Raw genomic sequence first — 20,762 nt, 5'->3', positions numbered from 1 at the left:
GCAAGTTAGGCCCTTAGATTATACTACAGTTTGCTTACAAGTCATATCCTAATTGTAAACTGGCTTTTTTTTCTGCAAAAGGATAATGATGAAATGTCTAAATATCAGACATGGTAAAATTTTCTCAATCATAGAAAAGGAGAGCTTTATTTTCTTTTATGAAAAAGGAAGGAGAGAACACCATTTCAGGATGGTAAATAGATTAGGAAATATCAGCTTCCCACCTGCAAGCCAGAAGCCAAAAATCACAGAAGTGGAGGAGACATACCTGGATGGTTTAATGGAGAAACATATGACTTTTAGGAGCCACTTACACATTACATCTGTCATGGAAAAATGCACTATACAATTTCTCCCAACTAATTTCAATCTAATTCTTAATACAAACCTCTTTTCCAGTTAATCTGATTCTGAGCTATGAAGATTTTATTGCAGCTTAGTAAAAGCTGCAATAATAAAACAATGTAATAAATTGCTAGCTAGTAACAAGATACCATGGATATACAGGCTTACATGCAAACACAAAATAGACAGATTCAGAAAAAAAAAAAGTGCATACTTTTCCTGAACCAACAAAATATGCAAGGTAAAGTTTAAACTAAAATGACATAAAACAGCACGTGCTTCACCTGCTCTGGGCTAATGTTCAGTACCTAGCAGAATCAAGAAAACTACTTTTCCAAAAAATAAAACATAAGTTGGATATTCAAAGTACTATAAGGATTTTGTGAATCTGCTAGGAAATGAAAAGGATCTATGAAAGAAAAAAACATGCAATATTACCAAGTGCAGAAATGAGAAGTTGGAGATATTTAGATATTACAAAAAATTAAAACACAGCATGTGTAAGTGATAAATTAACACCTGCATGGTCTAAACTGAAGTTACTGGACAACTAACCATGATAAAAGTGATAAAGGTAGCAAGTATGACAAAATTAAACACTTGTAAGCAGATCCACCTAATTCACTACCTTAAGAGAAAAGAGGTCAAATCTTTTGCAGTTATTTAGAATGTGAATAACATACACATGGAAAACAAATGCAGAAATAAAAATAGAGCATATTGTATCAACAGCCAAATTAGACTTGATTAAGTTAAAGTTGGAAATCATGTTAATATGACTATTCAACTTTCAGGATTTAAGCTACAATTCCTGCATAGCACTGTACTATATCGTGTGTATGAATTCATTCAACTACTACTAACTGCAGGTTTTGAGCCACCTGTTTTCTCGGACTTAAAGAAACAAAACTCAAGGTCCTCTAACTTAATATCTGTCTAAAACAAACTTTGCTCTGAAGTCAATGATTCTAATCTCTTTCTTATCCTAATATTTTTCCAGGCAAAAAACCCTAAGTAAAATTCATATGCAAACATGAACTTCAGTAACAATACATAAAAAATATTTCCTGAATGCAGTTTATATTCACGTAAATACATACTCCAATTCAGCAGCCTTTTTTTTAAGTTGAATATTTTCTTCAATTTGAACTTGACAAAGTTTCAGGAAAGCTCCTAATTCTGATGCTTTGATTTCTTCAGTTGTGGGTAAAGTATGATGGGTTAAGATTTCACCATCAAGCAACTGTAAACTAGGAAGGACCTCCAACATGGAAGACCTTAGGAAAAAAAATATTAATTAGATTTTTGAAAAAATCCTTATGCTAAAACATCCATTTATAAAATCATACAACAAATACAGAACATGAAGATAGTCCTCTAGATGTTTGCATGTATTTTCTCCTTATTTCATATGTTAACATATTAACTAAGAATTTAAATTAAAGAATAATATAAAGAATAAAACACAGAACATAGCAAGACTTCTTGATACTTCATTGGTATAAAGAACACTGCTGAAATACTGACACCAGGAAAGTCAATGGCACCAGTCTCAAATCACTAGAGCTAGAATTTTACCTACACAAACCTTAATGGGAAAATTTGACACATTCATGCATAGGCACCTGTAATTCATTTGATAAGTAGGCAACACAGCAAATGAAGTCATAGGATTAAGATACAGTACTGATTTTGCTGATATATCACAAAACTTAAATTTTAGATCAACAGTCCTGAACGTGTAGAAAGAAATTACCAAAGCTGATGTTGATTAGTGATAAACCAAAACAGTGACATATCAAAGTTCATCAGTGATGGAAGTATTGTCTCTTAGACCTGTGGGATCTCAACACTCATTTTTCCAGCTGGGTTTCTCCTGGTGAAGGGCTGAGTCAATATTTCATTTAGTGAAAACTTCCTGGTGAATATTCTGTCACTTAAGAGGCTCTATTAATCATTACAGCATTGAAACATACTCCCCTAGGAATGTTCAAACTGATCTCAGGGTTTAAATTTTAGAAAGAGATTTCTTACTACTTCACTTTTGTTGGTGTTATCGCTGGCTGGACATGAAAGTACGAAACCGATTGGGAAATTTTACAACTAATTCTTTTGTTGGTATCAAGAGGTTATGTAAAGTTCACTGGAACATATTGTCTGAAGTTACAGTCAATGCTGTATTCAGCAAATCCATATTTCATAGTATCCCATACTTTAAATCCTTCAGACAAATTAATCTCTTGTCTAATCATAAAAGCTCTATTGGTTTAAGCAACCTAAAGTGTCAGTTCTCATAGTTAAATTGAAATTCAGAGAGCTTTTCCCTCTAGGTTACAAGTGAAATAACACTTAGTTTGTCAAATAGTGGGAATTCAAACAATAGAAATGGAAATTTAAAACATCGTCACAGTCACAGAATTTTATTAATAAAATTACCTGCAGGAACCATAGGGTGCAAATAAGTCTGTCCATTAAAAATATCAAACAAACCAATCAAGTATGTACTTGCACAGCTATCTTTTAAACTACTCAAACACTTCTAAATAAAAGTTTGAAATGGTTGAGTTTTTTCTTTTGATTAGTAATTGTAAATTTGTACAAATATCTTCAAATGGAAGATATAAATGTAAGAGTGGTTTTGGTTTTTTTAGGCTTTAGTGTGACTAGCAGGACTAGAGCAGTGATCATACCCCTGTACTTGGCACTAGTGAGGCCATACCTCAAGTACTATGTCTAACATGTAAAAAAATTATACAAAAAATCCTATTCATGTGTAATTTTACTCCTATGATTTACAAAACTATATAACTACTTCTTTCAGGAATCACGGTAACTGCATCTCATTTTGCATGTCAAGTTTCTTTTCTACCTTACTCATTTTTTATATAGACATATCATAATCTCTAGGACTAGTTCTTAGACTTTTCGGATCATTATTACAGGGAATAATGAAGACCAAATGACAGCATTACTCTTACATCTCTTTCATAATTACAAGGGCTATAAATTTTTGATTAGAGATAAGGAATTTGAAGAAGCATAAAAAAAAAGCCAATTTTCAACTACTAAGGAAAAATCAAACGTTCACCCTGATTTTTTCTTCTAACGGACACTACCCCTTCACGACCCCCATTCCACCCCTTGTGGAATGTGAACCTGTCACAGCAGCGAGACTGTTCAGACTATATGTGGGAGTGTTTCTACTATTTAACTAAGATACATACAACAATCTGTTGTCTGATTTTGATTTTTTGATTTAGCAAATTAAAGTCTTTTTCCTACCTCCAGTTCTTTTCTTGGAGAAGAGGATTCCCACTCAATGACAACTCCTTTAGTTTATGGCAGCCACTAAACCATGTATGGACATCTTTAAGATCTGTAGTATAGCAGAAAGAAATTTAAATATGTCTGAATGCAGAACCATCTTATTTCCCATAAATTGTTACATGAAACTAAAATGTACCAACATCATGCAGTCCTAAAAGCAAGACTGCTATCTATATAGTATAGTTTTAATTATTATCTGTAACATTCATGTTTGGAAAATATTTGTATATTTTCTACATAATGTCTCATAAATTCATGGGAACAGGCCAATTGAAATCAGTTTATAATTTGACTAAGAAGTTATAATTTGACTGTTATTTTTTTTAACACAACTCACCTGACAAACAGTTATTTTTGATATCTAGCTTTTCCAAAAATACAAATGAATTTAAAGGCACAAGGTCAGTTAACCTAAGAACAAAACAGAAAAGATTTTTTAAAAACCTAAATTTAAACAGCAGTTCATAAATGGAAAGGTACCAGAATCTTTTGCAGGTAGGACAATTTACTTATTTATATAAGAAAATGGCCATTTATCTATCCAAGGTGCTAGGACTAACTCCTGAAATTTTAGCCCGAAAATATTTCTTAGTTTTCTCAGCACCTCAGTTTTTAATATTTTCTCATTAATGGTTTTTATCTGATAAATATTAAATTCTGTTCTCTGCATTTAGTGCTGAAGATCTGAAGTCTTATAACATTTACACAACTCAGCTGGCTTTTGTTTAGGCACTATAACCAGAATGGTACTAATAGAATGTCCTGATTCTGGAGAAAAAGTAAAAAAGTTGCTTGGCTTCTTTCCTCATTTCTTATTGCTCAAATTTCTTATCAGGTTGTTTCTCGTTTCCAATCAGCACATTACTTCCTAGATCCTAAAACTAGCATAACCACTGTCATGAATGCCCTTTTCAACAGGTCAAGGCTGCACAATCCTGTAATATATTTTTAGTTCTTCCTCTGTCTTGGTACTTCTGTCACATTATATCATAGGTGCTGATTACTGAGACATTTGTGGAATTCGTTATGGAATTGCTCTTCTTGCATTATCAGAGCTTTTCTTGAGCAATAATGCAGCAAAGCAGTACTAAAGACAGGACAAAATTCTTGTTTGCAGCATTGAAGAGTAAATGTAAAGAAACTGAGCTGACATTCATCTATACAAAGGGATTGGAACTGTAAGATGTGTACTATTGCTACTACTAAAGGATTAAGGCTCAGTGTTACTTCTTTGCTTACAAACTTTCATTGATGCAAGAATGAATGTCGAATGGTTTGTTCAGCTGACAAGCTATTGCCAAATATTAACTTTCAGATTAAAGTTTATCTTAGTTTATGCTGAATATGAAAGAGGCAGGAAAAGGTAAAAATCAAGATGCAAAGAATCCCAATTATCAACTACAACTAGAATGTTTAAGCACATGGTACATCAGCTATACATTTTTTAAAGAAATACACGTTTAGTAACACATTTCATCCCTGTAATGGCAAGGCCCTAGCATAACAGGAAGATTGTAACACAAATGGCACTGTATGTGGTCAGGTTTTGACTGCTAATTTTCCCTGAAAGTTGTATTTTCTGAGGGTATAGTGCCTTTGAAAGGTATAAATCAGAATTCTTTTTGTCTGAAATATAACACTACAAAAAAATGAAATGTACTCAAAATTATTGAGGGACAAAAATGCATCTTTGTTGCTGAAAGGTACGACTATGTTGTGTTTCCAGCACAGGGTTTACAACTGAAAGGAAGAGCTGAATTTTACTCTGGTGCACTAATTATTAACTAAACGTTGGATATAGATTATTTAATCACATTGAAAATACAACCAAATTCAAAACAGAAAAAAAAAATAGTTTCCACATTCAGTTGAGAAGTATTTCTATACAACAACATAACATTTTAAGAGTAAATACAGAGAAACAAATGCAAAGACAACTGAGTACATGCCACTGTACTTCCATTTCTTTCTCAAACTACATTGTAAAGTTGTCCTGATTCTAACCCTACTTAGTTCTATTTCCTTTGTGCTATGGAAGTTTTCCAAGGAATCAAACAACTATGAACAAGTATTGACTCTATAAAGCCTTTTATGTAGATCTGTATATATAGTAATACAGATTTCAGCCTTTTAGTTTCTCATGATCAGCCAATAATACATGAGTATATTTAATATTCATAGCAAATATCATCATAGATATTACTGGCTAATAGTATGGCTGCAAAAACTGAAAATTCATGACTATAGATTCATATATTCAGAAAACAAATGTATAAGGGACAAAAGATAATGCAGGGTTTTTATTTATAATGAGTTCTCTGGATCTTTATCAGCATATGCTGTGGTGAATTAGAAATTGTCTACTGGACTGTCCTTGCCTGCCATTGGCATTATGAGAGTTAAAACATTTCTCCGTCATTCTATAGCTTTCCCTTTACCGACATTCTTTGTTAATTTTTTTCCTAAGAAAATTCAAACCAGAAAGACAAAGGACATTACTGAAAACTTAATACTACTTGACCTTGTCACATTAGCCCTGGGCATAAGAGAGATATAAATTACAAAGAAGACACAAAAGTAAAAGATATTCACAAAAAAACAAGCTATAGCTTCCTTTTTCTGTTCCCATTTAAGGCGCTAGCAGAACAGTCAGAGATAGAGTTTATGTAGTTTATGTGGCTATATCAGAAAACAAGGTTTAAGAATAGTTGCAAGTATGCATCGAAGAAAATAAAGATTGTGTTTCTGAACATGAATAGCAATTACTGCTCAAGATGATATAAATCCTGCTGTGCAACTGCTTTTCCCCAGAAAAAAATTAGCATTGATGTTAATAAGCAGTTAGCAGGAAACAGGGCAAAATAACTAAAATAAATTCATCATAATCTAGATCTTTAGGTAAAGACCAGACTGCCTTTTCATTGCTTAAATTAAAGACTGTTCAGTTTGCAATAATCATCATATTTACAAGCAGCAAATATACAGAATATAGGAAATCTGTCAGGTAGCCACTTTGCTTCTTGAAAACTCCAGTAGACAGTACTTCAAGTACATTATCCATGATGCCACATACTTAGAGATAAAATTATCACCAGCAAAGAATTATTGAAAATTATTTTAAAAAATCTAGAGTGGTAAGGATAAGATGGAGAAAACCACTATATATTGGTATAGCTTTTTTGACTTATGAATGACTTATTTCAACATCCAATGACATTTAGATTTGTTATGATAATTCTGGAAAAGTGGTCAAATCCTCAAAACATCATGGCTTGCAAGGAGCTCAACTCTCATATCTGAGAAATTCAGTTAAAAACACAGATACAATATATATATTTAAGTTGAGAGAACAATGTATGCTAAGAAAGAACTTAACCATCACTCCAGCATTTCTTCTATAAGCCCTTTGGGAATAATATGCATCTAGATGCCAAAACATGGGAGCAACATGTTCACAACAAATTTGATTTGGGCCAAGCCAAAAAATTTTCCCAAAATAAAAAGGAACTTTTGCAGATGACTGCATTTTTTTAAATATTAATTTTTTATCTATCTCAGTTAGGTTATCTTAGTGGAAAACAAGTGATAGGAAAAAAAAAAAAGAACTTTGTCTTATTATTACCACATTAAAAATGAAATGTTAGGAGGGATGTTGTCTATTTTGAAGTTGAAAAATAATGACTACCTGAACAGCACATTTAGCATCTCACTGTAAAACTTTTAAATGAAAAAGACATTAACTAGTAAGTTGTATAATTAAATGGGATTACATGTAAATTAATACATAATTACATGTATTACATGGATTACATGCATTACATGGATTACATAAATGCTACATGAACTCTGAACACATATTAAAAATTTATTAATTTTACACAAGGACAAGGTTGTTTTCTCCAACACCTAAATCTTTATCCACATCAGAAGAAAAAAGCATATGTCCCTCTTTTAAACTAACTTGACAGTTGTGTCCTCAGCTACTATAAAATAGAGCATAGTCCCAACACTGCAGAAACCAAGTCAAGAGGATATTTATCATTGTCTTTGGTCAACTGTGCATTGATCAAGAATATGGTTTGTACATAAAAGCCACAATAAGACACTTAATAAAAGCAGCAGTGATGAAATAGCTTTTTTCTATTTGAAGGAGTTAATCACTACCTGTTTTACTTTCTTGTTAGACTTTAAACCTACAGCTTGTTAGACTGTAGGTTTAGAACAATTTAATCCAAATAATTTTTGGAGCTTTACCTGTGAATATTTCTGGTTTATGATGCAGACAAAGCATCTCAGGAATAAAAATGTCCGGTAAATTAGTGTAAGAATTTTCTTTTCACAGTATTTCACTTTCAGATAGAATACAGATTCATAGCATTATCATTATATTGGCTTCCTGCAATCAGTAAAGAGGAAATGGCACTCAGTGCACACTTGGAAAAAATTCCCAAAATTGCACTGGCTGTAGGATAAAAGTAAAGAAACAGCTTTTCTTTCAACAGCTTACTCCATTACATTCGCTGTTTCTATAGAACATAGAGTTACTTATGCTATAGAACACATATGGAGCTGCTTATAAGTGAGTGTAACAGAGCAGGCTACTGAAATGCCAGGAATTTTGAGGCTTTTAATATGCATTTAAGGCTATCTTGTCCTGTTTGTCACAAAGATTTGACATAAACTATAGATACATCACAGAAAGAAGGGTAATTGTTTGGGTGCAAGATGTATACTTATTTTCAGCACATCCAGTCTGTTACAAAAATATGTCCTTTGTCACAGCCCAGCAAAAGGAACTCAGCAGACCAAACACTGCATCTCTGCTTGGCTACTGGAAAACCAGAGCAAGCACTACAATGGACTTTAAAAACTCTAAGATGATGGGATAGACACGGGACTCAAGGTACATCTACATGGCCAGTCCAGACCTAAATCCAGAGGCTGCATTTGAGCTATCCCTGAGACTGTGCTTGCAAGTCCCTAGCAGGCATATGAGATCTTCAAGGAATTTTGCAAACACTTTATTACACACAGGATAGCTACACTGGAGGAAGAAGAGGAAACTACAAGAATAGAGAGCCACATTATCCACAAAGAAGCTAAAGAGCACAAGGAAAAAAAAATAGCTGAAACCAAGAATTAAATCAAGTAGTGTGACTCAAAATCTAATGCTTAACATATATTGCTCTCACTTAATCACAGGTAGGAAGCTCTTTCTGCCTACTTTCACAGGTAGTTAGCACTCTCTAACTCTAGAAGAATTAATAAAGGAACAAAAAATCCCAAACCCTAGAAGCCTGATTAGGAACTTGAAGATTAGATTCTGTAGATATTTTATTTACATCCAAGAGTCTCCATGAATAGTACTTCATTAGAGATGATATGAAAACAATCTGAAAAGTTATATAGAAATATAGGTTGTATATACTTAAATAATATTCAATTTCCATGAAGGACAGTGCTTATTATAACAGGACTCAGTCTTACACATCCTTTTTCCCACAGGCTCCCAGACTCAACTGGCTAAGCTGAACTAAAGGTCACATAGGATGGGATTCTTCTGTTCAGATGTAGACACCTACACATGAGGTGATAGTTTAGATTTTTTTTCTAGTCAATGAAGATGAACAGGCACTTTTAGGCTATGATTAGTCTCAAAGCAAGCAGCTAAAATGGCAGATGAATCACCCTTTAAAAACATCTATTCACTAACAGGAGAGTCAAGTAAATAGTTGAGGGTGTATTTCTATATATAGTATGTTGTATTCTGTTTGTTAAGCTGAGATCAGTCTTATTCAGAACAAAATGATCACAGTATAGAAAAATAATGGATATTAATTTAAAATTTATTTTCCTATTAATATATTGCAGACTGTAATAAATGTTTCATATCTTTCTTAGCAGAATTTAAATAGAGAAAAAGGTGGTGTAGGGAAAATAAAGATTTTTAGTCCAGGATATCTGGTTATTCAACCTCTGAAGATGTATAGATTATCTCAGAAAACAAACAGAAAACTAATTACAGAGTACTTGAGGGCATGATCCAGTTTTATGCTGCTTGTCTCGATTCTTCTTTATTTTATACCTTTTAAACAGAACCATAAGAGTGAAAAATTAAAGCAAATATACTTGTTTTGGAGAGTATTAACATATGTATATAAAATAAAAACATTCTTATTTGGCCTTTCTATCTCTAGTACTTGCTCTTAACTTAGCCTTCAAAGTCTGTTTTGAATAAGCTAGCTGTGAAATATGAAGTTTGACAGACATACTCTAGAAACAATTGCTAAAGAAAGAAAGCAATACACCATGGTTTTAATAATGCCACAATGCTCAAGAATTATTTTCACATAATATCCAAGAGAAAAAAAAAAAATTTACATAGTTAATGCTGTTTCAAATTTTCTTAGATAGAGGTAGCCAATGTAATTACATGCCAACCACATATTTTTATTTTTAAAGAATATCCCAAAAATATAGTGGTATTTCAACCATATTGAGAATTACACTTTTCAGACAAGTGTGATGTTAGTAAATTCCTGTGGATCAATTCTGTAAGTGGAAGAATGTTTTTTACTTACCTATTTTGAGACAGAAAAAGCATCTGCAATAGAGGCAACCAATACAAAGAAAGCATTCTCACAGAAGAAATGCTATTGTCATCCACATATAGTTCTCTTAAGAGAACATGATTTTCCAGTCTTGGAAGCTAAATAGAAACGGGATGGTTATTTAAGAGTAATATAAATTAGAGAAGCAACAATGGAATGCTTACCGGATGCTTTTCATAAATCATTACTAAATACAAGAAAAAAATGACATTTTGGATATATGTATCATTTCCTTATTATGTATGCACCAGTTGTCACACATAATCTCTATATATCAGGTGGTAAATAATTTTTAATGTCTTCTACCACACCTGAATAGTTGATATAAAAAATTAAAGAAGAAAAAAAATTCAAGAGCCCAACAGTCACAGTCTTACTATTTTATTCATGCAGTTATCTGCTGCTTATTGACAATGCTTTTAATCTCTGGAATTCATAGGAGAATAACTGTTAGTAAATATGATTAAGCATACAGTTAGCAAACAACTTTGCTATTTTAAATGCTGCAGCACAAATTTCAAGTTTTGGAGAATGAACATACATTAAATAAGCATGATTATCAACAGGGTGATAATAATATTATTATTAGATACAGGTAACAGTAAGGAGCAATTACTTATATGTAATGACAATGATATCATTATTACCAGCCTGATATAATTATCTTACTATTGTAACAGGACCAATAAGTAATAATAACCTTTTCTTACAGTATAAACAAAATCAGAATCATAACTAGGAAAAAAAATAGATGCTATAATGAAGGAGGAACCATAATCACTGAGAGTCCAATTTTTCAAGGACTTGGGAGTAAGAAAACAATTAACTGCTAGCCATTTGTATCCTTGAAAAATCACCCTCTGATAAGGGGAAAAAAAAATCTTGCCTAAGAGCAGGAAACATCCCACACCAATCAAAGAACACGTGCTCAGAATGCTGAAAAATATGACTGTTAGCAAAGATGTATGCACAGCACAACAGCCACTAAATTCAAAGCTTTTACCTCCTGGAGATTATTGCCTTGCAACTTCAGAACTTGAAGTAGGCCACAATTCTCAATGCCTTCAACTTGTGCAAGATGATTGAAAGAGCAGTCTAGGTGAATGAGAGTAGGTGCCTCACAAAGACCTTTTGTGCTGATTAACTGATTATGGTCCATAATTAATTGTTGAAGATTTTTCAGTGACTCCAGACCACCTGAAAATTCAAGATTTAAGACATGATGAAGTAAAAATCTCTTGTCATTCAAGTACTAAGGAAACTCGGAATTTTCTGTACATTCTCTGACGTAACGATTAATATTACTTCTGTGTAGGGTTTAAAAGGAATTACTGTATTTTGACCCTATCACATATACAGCGTATATGCTTCACAAATCTCTGATCCTGTTAATCAAGCAATAATAACAGTTCATAATCTCTTTGGTACTTCTGTTGGAAGAGAACATTCTTTTAGTGATAAACTGTACTTACTATGCTTTAACCACATTAAAACTGCTCTGAATTCTGTGAAATGCTAACAGTCCCCTTAAAATCATCCATCAGTATGAAAACTTCTAAACTATGTTTAGAAGTTAATTTTTATTATTTCATTTTTTAAAGTTTTTTTTAAAGTTTATCAGCAAGGTTAGAAACAATTGTATTAAAACTTAGGTCAATAACATCACTATTATTTAAATTAGTCTTGTTTAAGGAATTATGACAAAATAAATTTAACGAAGAAATTTATAAAGAAAATTTAGTGCCTTTAAGAACAAAGCTATACTACTGTAGCCATTCCACTCTCAACAAATTTACTTCTGCCATCTACATTAAAGAGCATGCAATCTCTACATACAAAAGAAATGCAAAGGAATTCCCATCAGCATCTGTTTCTTTCATCTGTTACATAATGTAACCCAAATCATCCTTACAACAGCAAAAAATTACACTGTCTTCCCATAGTCTTACACATGCAATGGCACTGATCCATCTAACTTGCTACAGGTCAAAGCAGCTTTTCTGTATCTCTGTAGTAAAAAATTCCTTTGAAGGCATACCCTTCACATAACTTATCTAAAATAAGGAATTTCTGATTTTATATCTGCTTTATGTATTCTCAGATAATTTAGTTAATTTAGGATTATTTGAGGGAATATTTTGTCTCATCTTTATCTCACCCAAAATTTCACAAGTTCCCCAAAGGAATCTGAATGAGCTCGATTCACAATAGGGAATCTCTTTGTGACTGTCCTCTGGAAAAAATCTAGATTATGAAACCAGAGATCAATTTGCACCATAGAGTATTGAGAATAGAGAAGAGGACTTAAAAATGAAAACAAATGATAAGGAGAAAACTGAACCAAAACATTAAATAACACAACAGCAGTAAATTTTAAAAAATTCCCAATATAGGCATTCTAATAATTTTAATTTAAAAATGGAAAACAGTTTAAAGAATGCAATTGTCTGACATTAAAGTGATATCATCTTAAATATAACACGCATGTCCTATAATGCAACTTCAAAACTGTGCTTTAGCAAATAAATATACAAATCGTTAATTATTCTGAAAAATTTCAAACATGCCCATGACATAATATCCTGACTGCAAGATCCTGATCTGCATTTTTCTTTCGTGCTTGGATGAAAATAAAAAAGGAACCAGCACCATCTAGCGGTCTCAGAAACACTTTCGCGTTTTTGTGCGTTTCCTCCCAAGACTTCCTCACAAGACCAGCTCTTCAATCTCCACTTTTCAGTTACCAGCTTAGCAGTACTGGAAACTTTAAAAGCTCTCTGTGAGCCTGGAGTGGGACCAAAAAGAGAGACTGCACACACAATAAGAAAAGGCAAGAAGGTACAACAGAATCTGGAAGTTTCCTTCTCTGCATGCTGCACAAAGCATTTTTTTTACTCTTACTCACCTGAAAGTCATTCAGAACATTCTGGAATTATCAAATGCAGTCCAACAGAAAAAAAAAAAAAAAAAAACACAAGAGAGAATAACGTAATACAAACAGATGATATTTTACTGGTTCTTCTGCCCACATGCAAAATTAAATATAAGCATGAAAGTCTTCTGCACATTTCCAGAAGATACTGTATGTTTTACATACGATGCAACAAACAAAAGTTATAGCAGTCATAGGAAAAACATTTTGTTTTACATGGTTTCAGCAAGATTCAAGGAGAACTTTCATTAAGTCCTCAGCAATTTGCAAAGTGCATCTGAATTCTGCTAGCTAGGGACTCAGCTACTGATGCAGCTGTAAAGTCAGTTTTATATGGGACAAAGACAACTAACAACAGAGTGAAAGCTGACAGCAAACATAAAAATGAAAAAACATCCCCAAAATAAAACCCTCACATAACAAAACCAAAACTCAAGAGGTGTTTGATAAAAAAAAAATCCTCCTTGTGCTGTCTTAAAAAGAGTATATTGAAAGCAGCATTTATGACCATCCATGGTTATGCATTGCTATTCCTCGAGCTGCCAGGATTTCACCCAGCACTCTATGGCAATACAGACACCCTACAGAAGCATATTTGAAGACTTGAGTCAAAATGCTGGTTTTTTGTTCATGAAATTTTTTTAACAAAGCATTCATCCTCAAAATACAAACGTATGCACTCAACTTTGGTGTGTTACTGTCACAATTACTTCGTTTTTGATCATGTATTCCTAAAGGAAAAAGCATAATTGAGACTATTTCTCTTACTGCTATTTTAAAAGGGTTTTTGGCAACTCTATTTTTTTCCCCTACAGATGCTATATTTCAATGACAGGAGAAAAGAATAAAAAAAGAAATCATAGTATGCCAGAAATTTCCTACAATAAGTCATTACAACTTAAATATTATGAACTTAAATAAGCTTTACTACACAGTACTGGAGTTTCCAAAATTGCTAAGGGACATCCTGGAAGATTTACAGATGGGAGTGATATGCTAACTTTTTATAACCCACAAATCCATTTTCATGCATTCTGTGCAACTACTCAATATGAAATAAATCCTGTATTATGCATCTGCTTTAACCTAAAATCCTCACAGCAATCCTGGAGAGGAAAAAAAACACATTTGAAGATGAATTTTATGAACATTTATTTACCCATTTAAATTCATTAGAGACTAAATAATTGTAGCAGTTTACTGCACAAAAGAGAAAGTACCAGAGAATTTTAGTCCACTTGGCCTCTATGAAGTTACCACACTCCACACAATTGCCACATTCTTAAATGTCATCCACTAAAATGACATCATTCTTACAGTAATCTTGCAGACATTTTTATCAAATGAGATCTGAATAAGAACCTTATCAAACACTACACACAATGCAGATATAACTTTTTAACCATTTTATTTTACTGTTCCTCATTAGAGTACTGATATGCTTTTACAGTAAACATTGATTTCCCAGCACTTTTATTCTCACGTATTAAAAATTTACTTCATGAGTAATAACATTTACACATAGTAGCAAAAAATATTCATAATATCTTCATCAAAGTCTCTACATCTACAGGTTTTTTTAAGCTTTCCCATTTTCTGTTTGCTACGCCCTTGCCATTTATCACAGAACTGTATTATCCCTGTTCATAGTGTTATTTAACAGTCTTATTTAACAGTGGAACTGCTTCTTATTTACAAGTCTTATGTCAATTTGTTTAGTCTATGAGCTTAATAATTGTTTTTAATTATTTTCCTATTGTCCAGCAGACTTCTATATTCAGACACGATTTCTATATAACTACTTACTGTGTCAGTCAGAAACACACTGGAATTCCCTGCAGTTGCACAGCTAGGCTTTGCTTTCATTATGTCTGTAGATAAGCTGAACTCAGCCTACTCTCATATTCCAGCTGATTTAGTGCAGATAATATTAGTGGCCCTTTCAGAAAGATTTTAATTCTCTTTGGCTGACAATAGTTACACGACCTGCTAGATGGAAACATGGCAGTAGCTAAGCCATGCTTTAAGATGCAGGTTTTTTGCCAAATCTGTCTCCTTGGGCTTAGCAGCTGACTGGCTCTAAATCCAATGGGTGTATAATTCTGAATATAAACTGCATATATATTGTTATACAAATTGGAATAATTTTCTTACCAATTCGAGTGATTCTGTTGTAGGAAAGTTCAAGATTTTGGAGATTTTTGCATCCATCTAAGCCACAAACTGATGAAAGATGGTTCTTATTCAGAATGAGAATACAGAGATTATCCAGATTTGCACAGTCAATTACCTGAATGTTGTTTTCCTGCAATAAAAGAAAATGAGAATATTAAATAGCATCCGAAGTGAAGTAGCAGAACTAAGTAAAATATAGCATATTGCCTTCATTGCTTATTTTTATCCTAAACTCTTAGCTAGGTGTAAGGGCATCATTATTTTTCCATTGGGAAAACTTACAGCTGTAAGTTTGCTGGAACCCTATTTACTAACAGCAAAAGTCTGCATTTTAGAGGTAATTTGGTCACAAACATTAACAAGGTTCTAAGCTAATATTCTTCCGCCAAGGGATCCTGCTTTTCAAACATCCCCTTCCCCAGGCCATTTTAATAATGCTTCCTCAGATTTCTTTTTCACTATTTGCTGTGCTTGGTCTTTTCATCTGGAAAATGGTGTTGTTAAAACACATTAAATTAAACATGTGAACAAAGCTGTTTCATGTAAATTGCCAGGTTCTGGAACAAAGATGCATTACATTGAAAAAGTTCTCTTTAGGCTTCTAGTATAACTCACTATATGTACTATTCCTTGAGCACATATGTTACTAATTTTAATTAACATTCAAGGTGTATGTTGCAAGGGACTCTTCCTTCTCCCTATTCTTGCTCAAGCTGAGCACCTGCTATGGTGAACAGCATCTGCCCACTCATCAGTCAGAGACTGAGTAAACAAAGATCTATACTCCTGCTAACCTTAGCTGGATATTTTCTTAGTATAGGTTGAATCATTTGCAGCATGTTGTTTTGTGTTATTTGCACTGTAAATCTGCTTGTATAACTCTGTTCACATTTGGGAGTATTTTGTTGCTATTCCTATGCTCTTAAGGCTAAAAGTTACATATTCAGTTGGACAACTGAACATTCAATTAAGGAGCAAAACTGGCAGTTATCCCCATGTTATAACAAAGAATCAAATATGCTTGGTACCTCCACATTGATATACTTCAGGTCTTTGCAGCTACTTAGTCCTTCGAGTGCAACCAGTCCACAGCGCCTCAGAGTCAAAACTTGAAGATTTGAACATTCAGACAAGGTTGAGAGGCTACAAGCTGGCAAATCTTCAAGCGTAAGCATTGTGACCTACATGCATTTATTGATAAATAAAACTAATGTTTTGTATATTGAACATTCTATGCACAACATCACATTATGGTAATTTTCTTTAGGATGAAAAAGAGAACAAAATTACAATCTACTAATGCTTTATAAAAAGTAAGCAACTAATGATAATCTTTTCATGTAGAAAAGAATGGCAATGATAGGTTTGATCTGTCCAATGGGAGGAGCTAACATGAAAACAATAGTCACAGTATCATAAATAATGAGTGTAGAAGAGACAAAAATTGTTCACACTAGAAGTGTGTATAGGCTAGTAGGCCATTTCAGAATGGCTATCAAGATGAGAGCACAGTTAATAAGTGGTAAGAAAAATAAGTCCTGGCAACCAGGAGATGTCCTTTACAGCAAAACACTATCTATAAGCTGAACAGTAATATCTTGTTTCTAGAAGAGACTATTGCTCTCAAAACTCAAAATGGGCTAGTTGAGCAGGAGCTGAAATGTGGGCCTTTATACAAAGGCAAAACCTTGTTAATTAAGCAGAATGTAAGAACTCTTGCCTTTTAAAGTGTTAATATTATCAATCATCTGAAGACTAATACCACACTGTCTGTTCCACAACACTCACTGCAATTCAAAAGTCATTGTCATTGCTCTTATTCTGCACCTGGGCACAGGAACTGTCACAATATCTATTTCCAGCTCAACAATAAACAGCATTCTGCAAACATACCAAAACAGGAAATAACAAAAAAAAGTGGAAGTATGTCTCCCATTTCATTCTCAAACTTTCATTTTACCAGTTACCTGTTGCAAGGTACTCCAAGGGCCACTATGAATTATCTTTTCGGTACTTAATGGAGGCATCTTGCTAACTGAACTTTTCCTTAGTCGTTTTCTTATAGTTGCTTGCTTTCTTTGGTTTTCTTCATATATTTTAGACCAAGATTTGCATGTGTTCATCCAGTTTATTCTCTTCTTTTCAATATCATGAGGAAAAAATACTTTACTACAAGAATCTGCTATGTCTTGACTACTGTCCCAGGTGTCTCTGACTTCTTCAGTAGCATTTTCCATCAGAAATAAAGTTTTCTTCATAATTTCATACTGAGAAAATAGATCTTTAATTTCTCTGTTATTAGCATTTGGCTGGACATTTGGAGGGCTGCTGCATAAGCAGTTTGCCTTATTTTCTACCATGTCATTAGCACTGGTGTGGAGAGATTCATTCTTTGAAATATGACCATTTGAAACTTTATCTTGATCACTTGTTTGTGAGTAATTTTCTTCTACTTGTGTTACTGTATTAATGTATAAGTTCTCATTATTCACTTGGGAAGGGTGTTCCTTCTCAGAGCCTAGCACGCTTGGTGTCAAATTTCTTTCTGCTAGACTCATCCAATTATTTATTTTATCCATCATTTCAGCATGCTTTTCTTTTGGTTCCTCTACTTGTTTATTTAGTTCCTCCTTCTCTTCTCTTATTACTGTCATATTTTCTGTCTTTTCCTTTTTTATCTTTTCTATGTTATTTTCTACATTTTCACTCATGACAGCTTTTGCTCTTTTTTGTTCTAATTTTCTTTGTTCTTCTCTTCTTATTTGCAGTTGTTTTTTCAATCTCAGGCTTTCTTTCTTTTTCTCATATTCCACAAGCCTCCTCACCTGTTTCAAATATTCTTGTCTTTCAAGTTCTCGTCTCTTTCTTTCCTCTTCTCTATTTAACCTGTTTTCTTCCATTCGCGTGTTCAGTTTTTCCTCTCTTTCTTTCATTTCTCCCTCTACTTCCTCTAGTACTTTCTGTTTCTTTCTTATTTCATATTTCCATTGTTTTAAAATGGGAGCATATTTTTTACGTACTAAAAATGCTCTAAATCTAGCTTGGATTCTCACAGCTGCTATACTCTGTTGTTCAGCCAGTTGTTGACTTTCTTTTGCTTTCTGTTCTTCCAAGGTCTTTTTCTCCTCTTCCATTTGCAACTGTAGCTTCATGATCAATTCCTAGGCAACAAACAATTAGGATAGATTTCAACCACTTTTAAAATGGGATAGGTATTGGCATATATTTATCATTCATAAACAGAATCTAGTATATTAAGTGTTCCATGGTAACATTTATTCTCAAATATATAACAGTAACCTCACAGTCTTTTGACAAAAGCTCACTGTACAACCTTACCTCATGTTGCCTCATTTTGTCTCTCCAAGCTTCCTCCTCTTTCTGTAACTCATCTTCTATTGCAGCCTGGTGTTTCTGCACAACAAATTAACTTAAATGAATATTGTACAAAACCCACAACAACATAAAACATGCTCTCTCCAATCTCACCCATCTTCTTGACTTTCCAACAATACAATTTTGTGAATGCCTGAATTTAAATGAGAAACTGAGCCATGTGTAGATCGAAATAAACAACAGGACACTTGCATCAGTAATGTAGATTTGGTCATGCACTGAGAGATGCATACCTTCAGAAAGTCAGCATCTAACTACTAACCCAAACAGCTGCCACCTTCCTCTCCAAGATCTGTACTATTATCAAAGATGAAAACTAGTTACCAAACCATTCAAAGTACAGGCAAAAATCAGAAACATATCTGAAAAATAGCATGAACAATCTCCCTTTAATAGCATTGGTAGGTACTGATAATATTAAAATCCTTCAAATGGGAATTTTGTTCAATAAAGCTAAAGAAATTTTTCTGACTGAAACTGCTTCTCAACAAAAAATGAAAGTTCAAGTCTCCTTTCTCACTATTTGCATGTAAATAGCATTTCCCTCCTTGCCCAACATAACAACCTCAATGAGGAAAAAAGTCTCACTCAGACTGTAAGTTAGCAGCCAGAAAGTTAGTTACATAAGTAACTAAAAAACAGGCTGATCCAGAAACACAAAGCTCCTGGTGGAACCAAGATATATCAACCAAATCAAATATGGAGGATATGAAGGAAGTAGTATAAGCAACCACTTTCAACCTGGAACATAAAGTCTCCCATGTGTCTAAGCACTGTTTTTCATGGGCATGCTGTTCAGTCAACAGGAGACCAGGCATCTATATCCTTCTGCAATAGGAAAAGTTGGATTCTATTTCTCATTTCCAAAAGAATCGTTCCTGCAACTGCAGTATCAAAGTGCCTAAACGCGGCCATGCTCATCTTTTCCTAGAAAAAGCCATCCTACATCCAAAAATGTTTTGTGATAGCAAAGAGCCAAGAAGGCCTATCAGTTTTCTGACCTTTTGAAAAGAGAGCTGTAGTGTGTGGTGTTATATTTTAGTTAAATGGTATGCTCTGTCTCACCCCTGGAAAATGTATGCTTTATTCCAAGCCTGTGATCCTCCCCTGCAGTATCCTGTGTCTGTAATCCCATTGCCCAATCTGTTCCACGCCCACTTTGAATCTCCCTGTTAAGTGTGCCAGGGGGACAGTTCACTCACTCTCTCTTAGCCAGCTCTCCCTGGCCGCTGCTCTCTCCCCCTCCCCTTTCCCCTCTCTCCCCCTCCCCTTTTCCCCCTCACTCCCCTTTCCCCCTCTCCCTCAGAAACCATGCTGCCTCCCGGGGGTAGGACCCCCAATAAACCTCATCTAATGAGCACTCTCAGAAGCCGTGTGGAGTCTCCTTGCCTGCCTGCTGCCACCAGCGAACTCACAGCCTAGGGGGGCACCCCGGGGACACCCCCGGGGGGGACACCCCCCCGGAACGTGCCGCTACAGTAGTGGACACTGAAGTGGCCTTCAGAGATCAAAGTCTCTCTTTCATTTACTAAGCCCTTCCTTACTACTGGTGACTTGAATTACCTTGCTGGTGCCAAGGCACCCATCTCTTCAGAAAGCCACAAAGTAGTTAACTGAAAATGTTGTGTTAATGCACCTTTCAAAACACACTTAATTAGGCTAAATAATAAAATTCTGTGGCCTCACAAGTATAATATCTGAGAGATAAATTTCTTCATGTTCTTTCACTCTTATCCATTATGATGCTCCACCCACTATAGTAAAACATGACTATAGTCTGAGAGTGCAACCAGCCAACGTGTTGAGTCATCATCTCTTGTGGCAGAACTCAGTAGATGAAGCCTGAGTAAGTTTCCCAGATAAAGATAGGGACAGCAAGTATTATAACTTTTACCTAGTAAAGAACAGCACCAGCACTGCTGAACTGAATAATTTTGGTTCTGATTACTTCCAATAAGATTTTAACATCAAAATGA

The 20,762-nt window shown here is 34.1% G+C and overlaps 1 protein-coding gene across 1 annotated transcript in view; it reads right to left on the bottom strand.

Moving 5' to 3' along the window:
• Nucleotides 1–20,762, bottom strand: part of LRRIQ1 (leucine rich repeats and IQ motif containing 1) — a 102,723-nt gene that overhangs the window by 76,281 nt on the left and 5,680 nt on the right. Inside the window, 9 exon segments of the mRNA XM_068190330.1 lie at nt 1,446–1,622; nt 3,628–3,721; nt 4,010–4,083; nt 10,254–10,381; nt 11,287–11,480; nt 15,370–15,520; nt 16,419–16,571; nt 17,358–18,551; nt 18,730–18,804. Of these exon segments, the coding sequence (XP_068046431.1) occupies nt 1,446–1,622; nt 3,628–3,721; nt 4,010–4,083; nt 10,254–10,381; nt 11,287–11,480; nt 15,370–15,520; nt 16,419–16,571; nt 17,358–18,551; nt 18,730–18,804 (2,240 nt within the window).

Source organism: Anomalospiza imberbis, chromosome 5 (assembly GCF_031753505.1).
Source record: "Anomalospiza imberbis isolate Cuckoo-Finch-1a 21T00152 chromosome 5, ASM3175350v1, whole genome shotgun sequence".
NCBI lineage: Eukaryota > Metazoa > Chordata > Aves > Passeriformes > Viduidae > Anomalospiza > Anomalospiza imberbis.
The sequence above is the reverse complement of the archived record's forward strand: the minus strand, read 5'-3'. Positions and strand labels throughout refer to the sequence as shown.